Genomic DNA, 12998 nt, shown 5'->3' on the forward strand with positions numbered 1-12998 from the left:
GGGAAGGCTTTTTTTTGTCATGTACTCACTCACGAGCGTGAGTGCATGTGTGTGTGTGTATGTTTGTATGTATGTGTGTGTCGTGTGTACAATACGGTATGTGTGTGTGCATCAGTACATCTGCACATATGTCACCGCCTACATGTGTTGCGTTATTGTCTGTGTGTGTGTGCGTGTGTGTGTGTGTGTGTGTGTGTGTGTGTGTGTGTGTGTGTGTGTGTGTGTGTGTGTGTGTGTGTGTGTGTGTGTGTGTGTGTGTGTGTGTGTGTGTGTGTGTGTGTACGTGCATGCACATGCGCGGAGGAGGTGCAAGTTAAGCCTCGGTGCTGTGAGAATGGGGAAGTGGGTGTGGAGGAACCGTACCTTGCCACGTCAAAGGGAAAGCAGAACTTTGGTACCGTCTGCAGGACCTCCTGTGAAACAAGAACAGAGAGAGAGGGAGAGAGAGAGAGAGGGGGGGAGAGGGGGGAGAGGGAGAAAACATAATTTTTAGAGATGCACTCGATTAAAAGGGGAGAACAGAGAGAGCAAAAAGAACCATAATGGTCCATTTCAGATACACAGTCCCCAGGGTGTATTCTAAGTGGGCAGTATCAACTGGCAGAGCAAAATGAGGATTAATGTTAGCGCCGCTGATAGTGATCTGACAAAATGTTCCCATCAACACGCTGTAGCCCTAATGCACTTAATCCAAATGAATTGGCAATCTAGAGTACTTCAGCCGGCGGAACGGAGACACGGAGACCAAAGATTGACTTCTTTTCTTTTTTTCTTTTTTTTAAAGAATGGTGGGGGGGGGGGGGGTCTCCCCGATCAACAGCTTAAATAATTAGCAGCGAACGAGTTCATCGATTATCAGGTGCCAAAGGGAGATGTAAAATGAGGGGAGAGAGAGAGAGATAGGGGGAGGGAGAGACAGAGAGGGAGAGACACAGAGCGAGAGAGAGATGGGGGGGGAAGAGAGAGAGACTGAGAGAGAGAGAGAGACAGACAGACGGGGGGGGCTAGGTTGTGGTGGCAGATTGCAGTGACAATAGGCTAAGCAGCTCTGAGGGGTTAAGAGGTGTGGTGGGGGGGGGGGTGAGCCTGCGGGGCTTTACCTCCCAACATCTCCCCTGTGGTTTAAGAAGGAGCGTGTGTGTGAGGGGGGGGGGGTGGTGGTGTTGGGGGGGGGGGGGGGGGGGGTCCGGTGGTGGCGGCCTTCCTCCTTCAGCATATGGATTTAGACATGGAGCAGGAACACAGTAGAGCACCATATGGGTTATAGTAGCTATACAGACCCAGACCAGCCACCAAGCCACCAGGGCTCTGTCTGTCTGTCTGTCTGTCTGTCTGTCTGTCTGTCTGTCTGTCTGTCTGTCTCTCTCTCTGTTTGTATACTGTAGTGCATTGGTTCTCAAAGTGGGGTCCGGGGACCCCCAGGGGTCCTTGGGGGGGTACCAGGGGGTCCGCAGCTAAATGTGTTAATATAGTGTCACAATTTTAACCACTTTAAATCATATTTTATACTTTGGCTATATTCAAAAGTAGCAGATCTACAAGCTCATAGCGCCACGCTATGAGCTTGTAGATCTGCTATTTTTGGCACAATTTTTTTTTTAGATGGGGGGTCCGCAGCCAAATACATATCATGTTGGGGGTCTTTGAAATGAAAAGGTTTGAGAACCACTGCTGTAGTGTAGTTTATAGAGGCCGAATATAGAGGTCTCTCTCTTTTTTCCATCCGTCTCTAATAGCCAAGGACCGCCAACAAGCCAGAGGTCTATCTGACCGTCTGACCGTCTGTCTGTCTGTCTGTGCCTGCATGTGTCTCCCTCCACAGAACGGGTAGCTGACTGTACTGAACACAACAGGTGCAACAGTTAATCAATCGATAACTGATTTAATCGATTATAAAATAATAATAAAAAAATTATTTCTGCCTACGCTGTTGTACAACAAAGTATCAAATAGGGCTTAAGTGGTTTATCAGATTAATCGATTTAGTCAATTGTATTTGTTGATATCCTCCCTGTCAGGTGGAAACCTTCAAAGCTGTGTTTCGAGCTTGTACATCTGCTACTCTTCTTATTTTAAAACTCTTTATTTTTGAATTTCTAAACTTTGTAAGACATACAAACATATAACACAAAATAAAAAAAGACAAGAACTAAAAACTGAATCCAAAAACAAACAAACAATCAAAAGACGTCATGTGACAGTTCAGTATAACAGAAACAAATGTTTACAGGATTTGAGATACAATAGAAAGGATGCAACCCAATATTCACAAGAGATCTGTAGAGCTGCTACTTTTGATGCTTTTGTCTGACGCTGTAGTATGATCAAGTAGGGTATTCATTCATGAAAAAACACAAAAAGTTAGAATATGGAAATAAGAGGTTTCTGCCCGACTGCGTATATAAAAAAAGTTATTATTATTATTATTATTTGATTAATTGAAAAAGTAAGCAATATCATAATCGCTAAGAAAATAATCGATAGTTGCAGCCCTATTGCCTGTTATTACAAAGACCCCCCCCCCCCCAAAAACAAAAAAAACAGCTTTGAGTTTTGAACCCTCTGATCAAAACTCAAAGCTGCCCCCCCCCACTGCAACACCCCCAGCCATAGACAAACAACAGCAACAATGAGCTATGATGGAGATGGGGGTAGCTGCATGCGTGTGCGTGTGTGTGCATCATGCATACTTGCGTGTCTGCGTGTGTGACACGTGCGAGTGCCTGCTTGAAGGCGTTTGTGCATTGAATGTGAGAAGGCGATTAAGCATGTGCATGTTTCTGTGCTGCATGTGTGAGTGGGTGGCTGACTTTGACTAGGCTATATGTTTTTGTTTGTTGTGTGTGTGTGTGTGTGTGTGTGTGTGTGTGTGTGTGTGTGTGTGTGTGTGTGCGCACATATGGAAGCGAGAGGAGGGGAGGGGGGGGAGAATGGGTGGGAAGCGGTTGTTTTTACTTATCAGGATCTGTGATAAAATTGAGAACTCAACAAAGACGGAGGGCTCCATGGCAGAGGGGGTCTCTTGCTGTGTGTGTGTGTGTGTGTGTGTGTGTGTGTGTGTGTGTGTGTGTGTGTGTGTGTGTGTGTGTGTGTGTGTGTGTGTGTGTGTCTTGGCATGTGCGGCTGTAAAACTGTCACACACATCAGAGCTGCCACGGCGGTATGCACTCGCTACTATTATTAACCACTCTGTACGCACACCAATATGTTCCAGAGAAGCGTCCCTGGCGCACTGCATATGGCATACAAAACACACGTGCGCGTGCACATGTGCACGCACGCGCACTCACACAGACACACACACACACACACACTTTATCTTCAAATAATAACATTTGTCTTCCCAGATTTCTCACTTATCATTGCTCCGCCCACAACAGGTAGAGTTGTGTGTTGAGTGACAGGCCAATGACACTAAACAATGCCCTTGATGTCTTCCAGTCAGGTTTTCGACCACACCACAGCACTGAGACTGCACTTTTTTTTTTTTTTATAAAGGACGCATTAAACCAACCATCACGGCGTCCACGGGATGCATACAACCAAAGCGAGCCGTGAACCACGCAGTCGTGCTCCAAAGCGACCCGCGCACCAAAGCGAGCCGCGCACCAAACCGAGCCCCAAAGTGAGCCGCAAGCCGCGCACCAAAGCAAGCCGCGAGCCGCGCACCAAACCGAGCCGCGAGCCGCGAACCAAAGTGAGCCGCGCACCAAACCGAGCCGCGAACCAAAGTGAGCCGCGCACCAAACCGAGCCGCGCACCAAACCGAGCCGCGAGCCGCGCACCAAACCGAGTCGCGAACCAAACCGAGCCGCGAACCAAAGTGAGCGGCGCACCAAACCGAGTCGCGAACCAAACCGAGCCGCGAACCAAAGTGAGCGGCGCCCCAAACCGAGCCACAAGCCGAGCACCAAAGCGAGTCGCGCACCAAACAGAGCACCAAACCGAGTCGCGAACCAAACCGAGCCGCGAACCAAAGTGAGCGGCGCACCAAACCGAGCCGCGAACCAAACCGAGCCGCTAACCAAAGTGAGCGGCGCACCAAACCGAGCCGCGAACCAAACCGAGCCGCGAACCAAAGTGAGCGGCGCACCAAACCGAGCCGCGAACCAAACCGAGCCGCTAACCAAAGTGAGCGGCGCACCAAACCGAGCCGCGCACTAAAGCGAGCCGCGCACCAAACCGAGCACCAAAGTGAGCCGCGAGCCGTGCACCAAAGTGAGCCCGAGCCGCGCACCAAAGTGAGCCCGAGCCGCGCACCAAAGCGAGCCGCAAGCCGAAACACTGACACGCGACACGTTGTTTTCAGATCGTTATTTTCGGTGCGACACAAGCATAAATCATTTGAAGGGAATCCCACTTTTTAAGAAGAAAACACCAGAGCAATAAATACTGCCGCAAACATCTACTTTTCTTAAACAAATATCTTTGTTCCGTTTACATTCTCTTCTCCCTTCCACAAGTGTTGTTCTTTAGTTCCTATCTATTTCTGCTCCTATGAAGTGTACATTATCTTTTTCATATTATTATTATGAACTTTATATCGTAGTTTGTACCCTGTATTCTGAGTTTGTGACTACAACAAGCAGCATAATAGAATGTACATTAGGACAGTGGTTCTCAACCTGTGGGTCAGGACCCCCGGGGGGTCCCCACATGAGCAACATCACTACAGTGCTGCATATGACACGGTCGACCACAATATATTACTAGACAGACTGAAAAATTGGGTGCGACTTTCTGGCACAGTACTAAACTGGTATGAAATCATATTTAGAGAACAGAGACTATTTTGTATCTATCGCTAATTAGTAATTACACATCTGAGCGGACAAAAATTACATGCAGAGTTCCGCAAGGATCCATTCTAGGGTCTCTACTGTTCAATATCTACATGCTCCCACAAGCTCAGATTATGGAAAACAACAAAATAAGCTACCATAGTTATGCAGAGGATACACAAATCTACATAACAGTGTATCACCAGAGGACTATGGTCCGATATAAAAACTGCGTAAATGCATTGAACAAATCACAATTGGATGTGCCATAATTTTCAACAAAAAGACAAAACTGACGTTTTTGGAGCCAAGGAACAGTTTCAAAGTCAGCGCCCAGCTCCAATCGGTAAAGTTAAAAACTTCTAGCCAAGTCAAAAACCTTTGTGTAGTTATGGACTCAGACCTGAACTTGAACAGCCACATTGGCACAATAATAAAAAAAAACTGTTGATTCAGAATGCTGCTGCTCGAGTCCTTACTAATACCAAGAAAGCGGAGCATATCCCTCCAGTTCTTAAATCCTTACTCTGGCTCCCTGTGTGTCAAATAATTGATTTCAAAATACTTCTGTTGGTCTATAAAGCTTTGAATGGTTTAGAGCCAAAATACATTTCTGATCTTGTGCGATGTCACGAACCATCTACTGTAGATCTCTCAGGTCATCTGGGAAAGGTCTGCTTTCTGTCCCTAAAACCAAATATAGACGTGGGGAAGCAGCATTTAGTTTTTATGCACCACATATCTGGAACAAACTCCCAGAAAACTGCATGTTTGCTGCTACTCTTATTTCTTTTAAATCACGACTAAAGACTTTTCTGTTTGCCGCTGCCTTTGATTGAGTTGCTTTTCTGTTTTCTTTTTTTCTCTTCTGCACTGTTTAATTGTATTGTTATTTTTTACTTCTTTTGTTTTATGTATCCTAATGTTATTTTATAATTGTGTTCCCTTTGCTTGATGTTCTGTGTAAAGCACATTGAATTGCCTTGAAAATGTTGCCTTGTTGAAATGTGCTATACAAATAAATTGCCTGCCTTGCCTTGCCAATGGGGCCACAGGGACTGTGATCAAATTCAGGACTAGTAGGGAGGTGTGTGCGCGTGCATGTGTGCGTGCGTGTGTGCATGCGTGTGTGCATATTTTATGTATGCCCATGTTTTTTTTTCTTTTTTTTTTTTCAATATCTTTTGGGCTTTTATGCCTTTATTGAAAGTATTTAGTGGCAGAACAGACATCACAAACAGACTGACATGATGCGACACCAAACAATGACCCGACAAGGACTGACTGGGGAACAAGACAATAGATTCCTGATTACAATGAGATACAGCTGGAGAAGACATGAACATAGAACCATGAAAACTAGAACATGAACATAACATCGAAATACAAAACCTAGACAAGACAGGCAAAGTCTGTGATGTGGCCAATGTTATAATGTAGCATTCTCATAAACAATAAATATGTTATATACATTTTGCCACGCCAATATTGTATCAAGTAGCCCACTGTCAATACAGAATGTACAACTAGCTTCTTCCTCAACTCGTGCCATTCTGCTCAATCACCTTTTAAGAACTTGTAATTTTTAGTCATTTCCATATAATTATATGAAAAAAGCAACTCATATTGTTGTCTAGATATGGACTAGTATGTAAATATCTGAAGTTGTCCCTTAGCTGTTGCCGTAGTACACTTTAGTCATAAGATAATAATAATAATAAATAAATAATAAAATAGAAAAAAATAACTTATCTACAAGCTTAACACGTTGTGAGCTTGCAGATCTGCTATTTGTTTTTAAATGTAACTTTATTATTTTTTATTTTAGCCTATAATCACACGTTGAAAGTGGCTAAGTCAGACAAATGCATCTGGAAAGACTCCCCTGGCTCCCCGGTGAGTCCCTGGGGGCTCAACCGGTTGGTATTGTCAACCGCATAATCATCGTCATGCGTTCGATTCCCAACTCATTTCGTCCTGCCCTTGCTTTCCTATCTTTCTCTCCACTCTCCTGTCCTCATAAAGCTGAAATTCCATAAATATCATCTTAGAAAAAAAAGACAGAGAAAAAAAAATGCCTCTCAACCATAAAAAAAAAAGAGTCCGTTTTTAGCAGAGCTAACGCGTCACACTCGTTCAACTTCTCTTTTTGGTACGAGAACAGCAGACCGATGTCTCATGTGTGATTTGAGTCTCACACTCCTGTTTTTTTTCTCTTCCATCAGTGGGTTTTCTCCACCATACCTGCATCACTGACAACAGACATGCATATGCACACCTCTCTCTCTCTCTCTCTCTCTCTCTCTCTCTCTGTCATTCCCTGCCTCCCTGTCTGCCTGTACTGTACCTCCCTCCTTCTCGGTGCAATATTTGGAGCCCTGTACCTCTCTCTCTCCTACCGTCTCTCCACCACTGGGCCCTACAGTATACCAGAGGGATCTCTAGACAGGAATGGCAGGCTTTGCCACTCTTGTTGCCTAGTACCCCCCCCCCCCCAACCACACACACACACACACACACACACACACACACACACACAGACACACACTCCCCCTGCTCCCCATTTTCCCAAGACAAAAGAATATGAGGCAGCTAATACATTTACAGCTCTGGGGGGTGTGAAGGAGGAAGCTGTTGCTAGGCTGGGCCTCGGAGACAGTGGAGTGTGTGTGTGTGTGTGTGTGTGTGTGTGTGTGTGTGTGTGTGTGTGTGTGTGTGTGTGTGTGTGTGTGTGTGTGTGTGTGTGTGTGTGTGTGTGTGTGTGTGTGTGCGTGTGCGTGTGTCAGTGTGTTGTTTATCGTCGGTGGAGACAGGGGTATCACTCAGCGAGACAGAATGCTCTCGGTTCTCCCCAGCGGACGGGTGTGCTATCGCTACGACGCAACGCTACACGGCACATAGCAGCGCTGGCGCAGCACAGCTCGCCTTGCCCCCCCTCCTTCCACTGAATAGCAGGCTACAGCGCAACGCTGCAAGGAACCTGCCCACACAGGGCAAAAAGAAAGAAATTTAGGGCTAAACTCTTCCTTGCATCCACACACTGTACTGATTTTCTTTTACAGTGCTGTAGGGTTGATTAAAGCAGTATGATTGAGTAATGGTTGGAAATGCATGGCATTGATACATGGGACTGATCCCTCCCTGAGGACTAGGCTCACACGCACGCACACTCACAGTCTCTCTCTCACACACACACACACACACACACAGTCTCTCTCTCTCACACACACACACACACACACACACACACACACACACGTGCGTACGCATGTACGCATGTATACACACACCCTCTCTCATACATACATACATACACCTCTCAGCCATCCCAGAGAATCACATAACTCAAAGTCATGGATTGAGAGACCATGAACAGGCAAAGGGGGAAGAATACACAGTAAAATCCTGAGTGTTACTTTAACTCTGAGAGAGTACAAATGTAACCAAATGGACCATTTACGGGTCTTTCAACCCGTAAGAGCGCATTTGGTTCTATTTGTACAATCTCAGTGTACTTTACACAGTGTACCCTGGCAGCGTGCACTTCCACAGTGGCTTTACCAGCAGACAGGAATGAAGTCAAAACCAGCTGAAATTCCTTTGCAGGTTTCATTATTACCACTGTGAACTTGACGAGCGATATTCCCTTGTGTTCTCGACTAATGTGGTGGAGACTGGAGAGCAAGAGTGGAATAGAGGAAGAATGAAGGGGCAGAAGAGGAGGGGACGGAGGGGGAAAAAAAGCTAGAAAGAATATGAGGAATGGGTGAACCGCCCCCCCGCCCCAAAAAAATAAAAAATAAAAACAAAGCCGGAGGACTAATTTATATACTTTATCGTATACGATTCGCTTTCAACTTTAAGAAACACAATAATGCGTTTTGAGAGAAAGACAGGGTAGAACCATTGAGATCAGGAGGGAGAGTGAATGTCATGGGTGGTAGAGAGGGAGGAGAAACCTGCTGAAGGAGGGAGGGAGGGAGAGAGAGAGAAAGTGAGAGAGAGAGAGAGAGAGAGAGAGAGAGAGAGAGAGGGAGAGAGAGAGGGAGGGAGACAGAAGCGGCTAAGTTCACACCCCTCTCCTCAGGCACAGAGGACTCCTCCCTGGGGGGACTTGGTCTTTAAACCCCTGTCCTGCTTTATATTCCCCCGGCTACTACAGCCACACTAACATACCCAGCTAGAGCCAGTGGAACTTAGCCCACTTCAGCCCAGCTGGGCCCGCGGAGCCCTTGGGGCGGTGTGTGTGAGGGGCGGGGCTTATCTGAATGCAATTGGAGGGTAGTAGCATCACCTCCCGGAGCACAGATTAATAAACGGAACGTCTCTGTTAACCACAGATTTTAGGCATGAAGCAAGAAAAATTAAATGCCATTTAATCTGCCAACCTTTCACCTTTTAATTTGATTGCCCACTGCCTCTTCTACAGACAGTTTGAAAGGAGGGGGACCAAATATAGACCCCTGGGGGACCCCGGTCAATGAACTATACATTGTTTAAGTGGTTAACTGAGCTAGACAGGCATTATCTCAACAAATAACTAAGTACATCTGTTGAACTGCTTATGTTCAGGCGCTAAATCAATAATACTTTTTTTTTCCACTGTTGAAAATCAAAAGTAGGGTTGGTACTGTGTGACATACAGTAGTGTCATACTTAAGTACAACGATGTAATCGGTGTACGTGGTGATAATCCCCCTATCCAGTCCCCTGTACTCTCCACTGCTGCTCCCTCAGTGAATTTTTTAAACTGCTGCGGTGGACTGAGAGGAAACAAAACTGAGGGTTTCACAGCCCTTCAAATATGTAAGGACTACACTTTAATTTCTCTGAGTCAGTGCAGAATATACTGTATGTTCAGGGACGGCATGTTGTGCACGGACAGGCGTTCCCGTTTCGAGGCTGATCGGAACTGATTATCTGCCCAGATTATCCTGTAGTGTGAGGGGGTTCAAAGATTGAGTTAAATTAAACCTCTCGATCTGCTCAGTGCTCACAGACTATTGGGACCGCCCCAATAATTAATTATCAAACATGTTATTTTATCTGGATGATTACCACTACTGTCTGAGTGGAACAGTGGGAGTCGCGCACGGCCGAGAGAGACGGGGAGACTGAACGACCGGTCGAAACAACATGTCTTCCCAGACATAATCACAATCATTTGTCCGTCGCCACAGCAAGTTTAGCCGATTCCACTGTTTACAGTACATATGATTCCACATTTGATCACGTGAGGTGCTGCATTGCTCAGCCAGGGCCAGGCACGATAATCTGAATAAAATCCTGTAGTGTGTGATGTGCCATTATTTTAAAATCTTGTAATGTTTAAGATTATAGAGAAGATAATCTTATAAGATTATCCGTAATTGCGTGATGCAACTCGATTTCAAAATCGGTTAGGATTGTAAAACCCCTGTAGTGTGCCCAGCTTTAACCAGTTTCAGCTTTAAGTGTTTCCCACACACATACCAAAGCCATCCATAGTAGCAGTTACCCGACCGTTAGTGTACAATTCCCTACTCACTACAGCTGAGCACATTTCCGTTGACACGACCGTGAGTTTATTCTTGTCAATTAACAATGTCATATTCAGATTCCACTGAACCACAATGGCCAATAGTTCAAAGACTTGCTGTCTCCCCCTGGCTCAGAACATTGTCTCTTAAACCTTAGCTGGATTACATTACATTACTCTATTGTTTCCCTATATTCAAGAGCCTTAATATGAGACCATTATATTAGGTCCAGGGGCTGAGTGAGAAGAATGTCACTTTCGGGTTGCGGACAAAAATCGTTCTGAGCTCCCGGCACAGACTGCCCTGTGCTTGCACAGTAAAATCCAGAGTGTTAATTGAACTTAGTAGGGTGTACAAATTAAACCAAATGGTCGATCTGTGCACCCTCAGAGAGCTGTATTAACACCGAGGATATTATTGTGTGCTTGGCCACCACCACACTGTCAGCCATGAATGTATAGTATGAAATAATGTACAGTATAGTATCATTCTATACATTCACTGTGTCAGCTAATGAATTTATAGTATACTGTATAACATGAATATTACTATACAATCACTGACTGACAGTGAATGTTAGGGGTGTGCCTAATTTCACGAAACGATACGATACGATATTGGGCTCACATCTTCTATGCGATTTCGATACGATACACACTTTTTTATTATGAAAATATATGGGGGAGAAAAAAAGCAAATGCAAACAAATAATTCTGTTTTTGCATTATTCAGACATGCAAACTTGTAGCTTTTCAGCTACAATAGCCGTTTTGAATCCAAATAGGGCAATAGTGTGACACCTGACAAATAGTGTGACACCTGAAAAAAAAAAACATGTAGTCACCCTTTTCACCTCGGGGATGTTTGCATGCCTGATTATTATTATTGTAAAAATCAAAACGATATTTTTTTTTCCCATAACGATACATATCGTCACGAAAACGTATCGCGATATATCGCGGGACGATATATCGGCACACCCCTAGTGAATGTATATAGTATAATAAGTATCATATACTTACAGTGTCAGCTAGTGAATGTATAGTATTGACAATGAATGTAAAGTATATGATATAATGGGAGTTTGCGAGACTGCAGTAAGGCAGGTACACTGGCTATGAAGACAGTATAATGACATCCCACAGCAGGTCTACTGGCAGATCAACGCTGGAAACCACTGTGTCTCCTCTCACCCATCCCTCACCCCTTCCTCTCGCTCACTCTCTTGCCCTCTTTGTCACCTTTTCTACCCCCCTCCGTACTGACTGTCCTTTTGCACCTCACTCTCAAACCCCCTGTCGTCTCTCTCAGATATCCCCCCCCACCCCCACCCCTCTCCCTCCCTACACCTCCCACCCCCCTCCTCACCCGTCGACACCCCCTTTCGCCCCCCTTTCCCCAATTAGTCCGTCTGTGTGCGGCTGGCCAGCCGATCTCTGCCCGTTCCCTGCCTGCGTTGGTTCGCTCACCCAGCCCCTCTGGCGAACATGACAAAGAGAGAACCTCAGTATTCAAACAGACACGCTGCTTTCAAACACCGAATGGCAGGGTCGGCTCGGGCGCAGCTTTAAGCAATATATTCAAATTCTCCCTCTCTCTCTTTTTGAGAATTTGCATGGATATGCATTCATTTGCAACATGTAAAAGGCACAAGGACAGCTGAGCCTTGGTTTGAAGAGAGAGAGAGGGAGGGAGAGAGAGAGAGAGGGGAAGAGAGAGAGAGAGGGGGAGGGGGAGGGAGGGGGGAAAACTAATAAATAGATGCAGAATTGAAAAAAAAGGCCTGATGTTATGAGACCTTGATTGGAGAGAACAGTGGATGGTTCGAACATGCGCATGCAGAGCTAAAAGACACGCACAGATTAAAACACACACAGCCACAAATGAGATACTTATCACAAAACTTATACTGACCTACTTATAAAATGCTGAAAACTGTGAGTGATTTCAAGGGGAGAAGGGCCTGTCTGTCTGAGCTCATCTGAGAGCTTTAATACACAACCCACACCATGCTTCTAAAATAATCTCCAAACCACACCGGATCCTGTTAGCTTATTGGCTGTGATGCTATAATGACAGAGCAAGGAAAAAATAGAGGATAGATGGTCACATGAATGAGAGAGATAGATGCAAGAGGCAACACTAGTATATATACACTTAGCATGATTTATAGTCTTTTGATAACGGTGTCGCAAGTCGAAAATAGCAGATCTACAAGCTCACAATGTGTCGCATCGTGAGTGACACCGTCGACACTGTCATACGACACGGTATAAAGCAAGCATTAGAGTAAACGTCTTAAAATTCGAACCTAGAGATGAGCTAATATGTGATGTGAATTGCTGAGCACACGCTGAGTTACAGTTCTTGTCACCCTTGCAACTTCTGTGCAGCCTGACTGTAAGTTAATACCAATATTAAAAGTAACGCTTGCTAGGCAATATTCTTCATAAGAAATGAATTTCATGAATTTAAACATTTTGCAGTTATAGCAGAGAGACACATGAGAATATCAGGCTGGAAAAACAAAGGTGGGTACACTCGTGAACGAACAACCCACATGAAGTCGCATTTTGCCTAGTCTGGCCCGTGACCTAAAATCAGTTTGACATCCATGATCTAAACCCTCCCATTCTAACTCTAAGGCTAACACCTAATGGGGAAGCATCCACAGCAAAACAGAAGAAGAGCCATTTAC

General features: G+C 45.2%; 1 protein-coding gene across 5 annotated transcripts in view; it reads right to left on the reverse strand.

The window, feature by feature from the left end:
* The window catches only part of dennd1b (DENN/MADD domain containing 1B), a 155139-nt gene that overhangs the window by 88566 nt on the left and 53575 nt on the right, over positions 1 to 12998 (reverse strand). For all 5 annotated transcript variants that reach the window (XR_013933235.1, XM_080429756.1, XM_080429755.1 and 2 more), the window contains exon 4: positions 364 to 413. Coding sequence is in view for 4 of the 5 variants with exons in the window: in XM_080429756.1 (XP_080285882.1) it covers positions 364 to 413 (50 nt within the window). In the remaining variant the exon portion in view is untranslated. The remainder of the gene's footprint in view (positions 1 to 363; positions 414 to 12998) is intronic.

The sequence above is a fragment of the Gymnoscopelus braueri genome (genome assembly GCF_963280865.1).
Source record: "Gymnoscopelus braueri genome assembly, chromosome: 6".
Lineage (NCBI taxonomy): Eukaryota > Metazoa > Chordata > Actinopteri > Myctophiformes > Myctophidae > Gymnoscopelus > Gymnoscopelus braueri.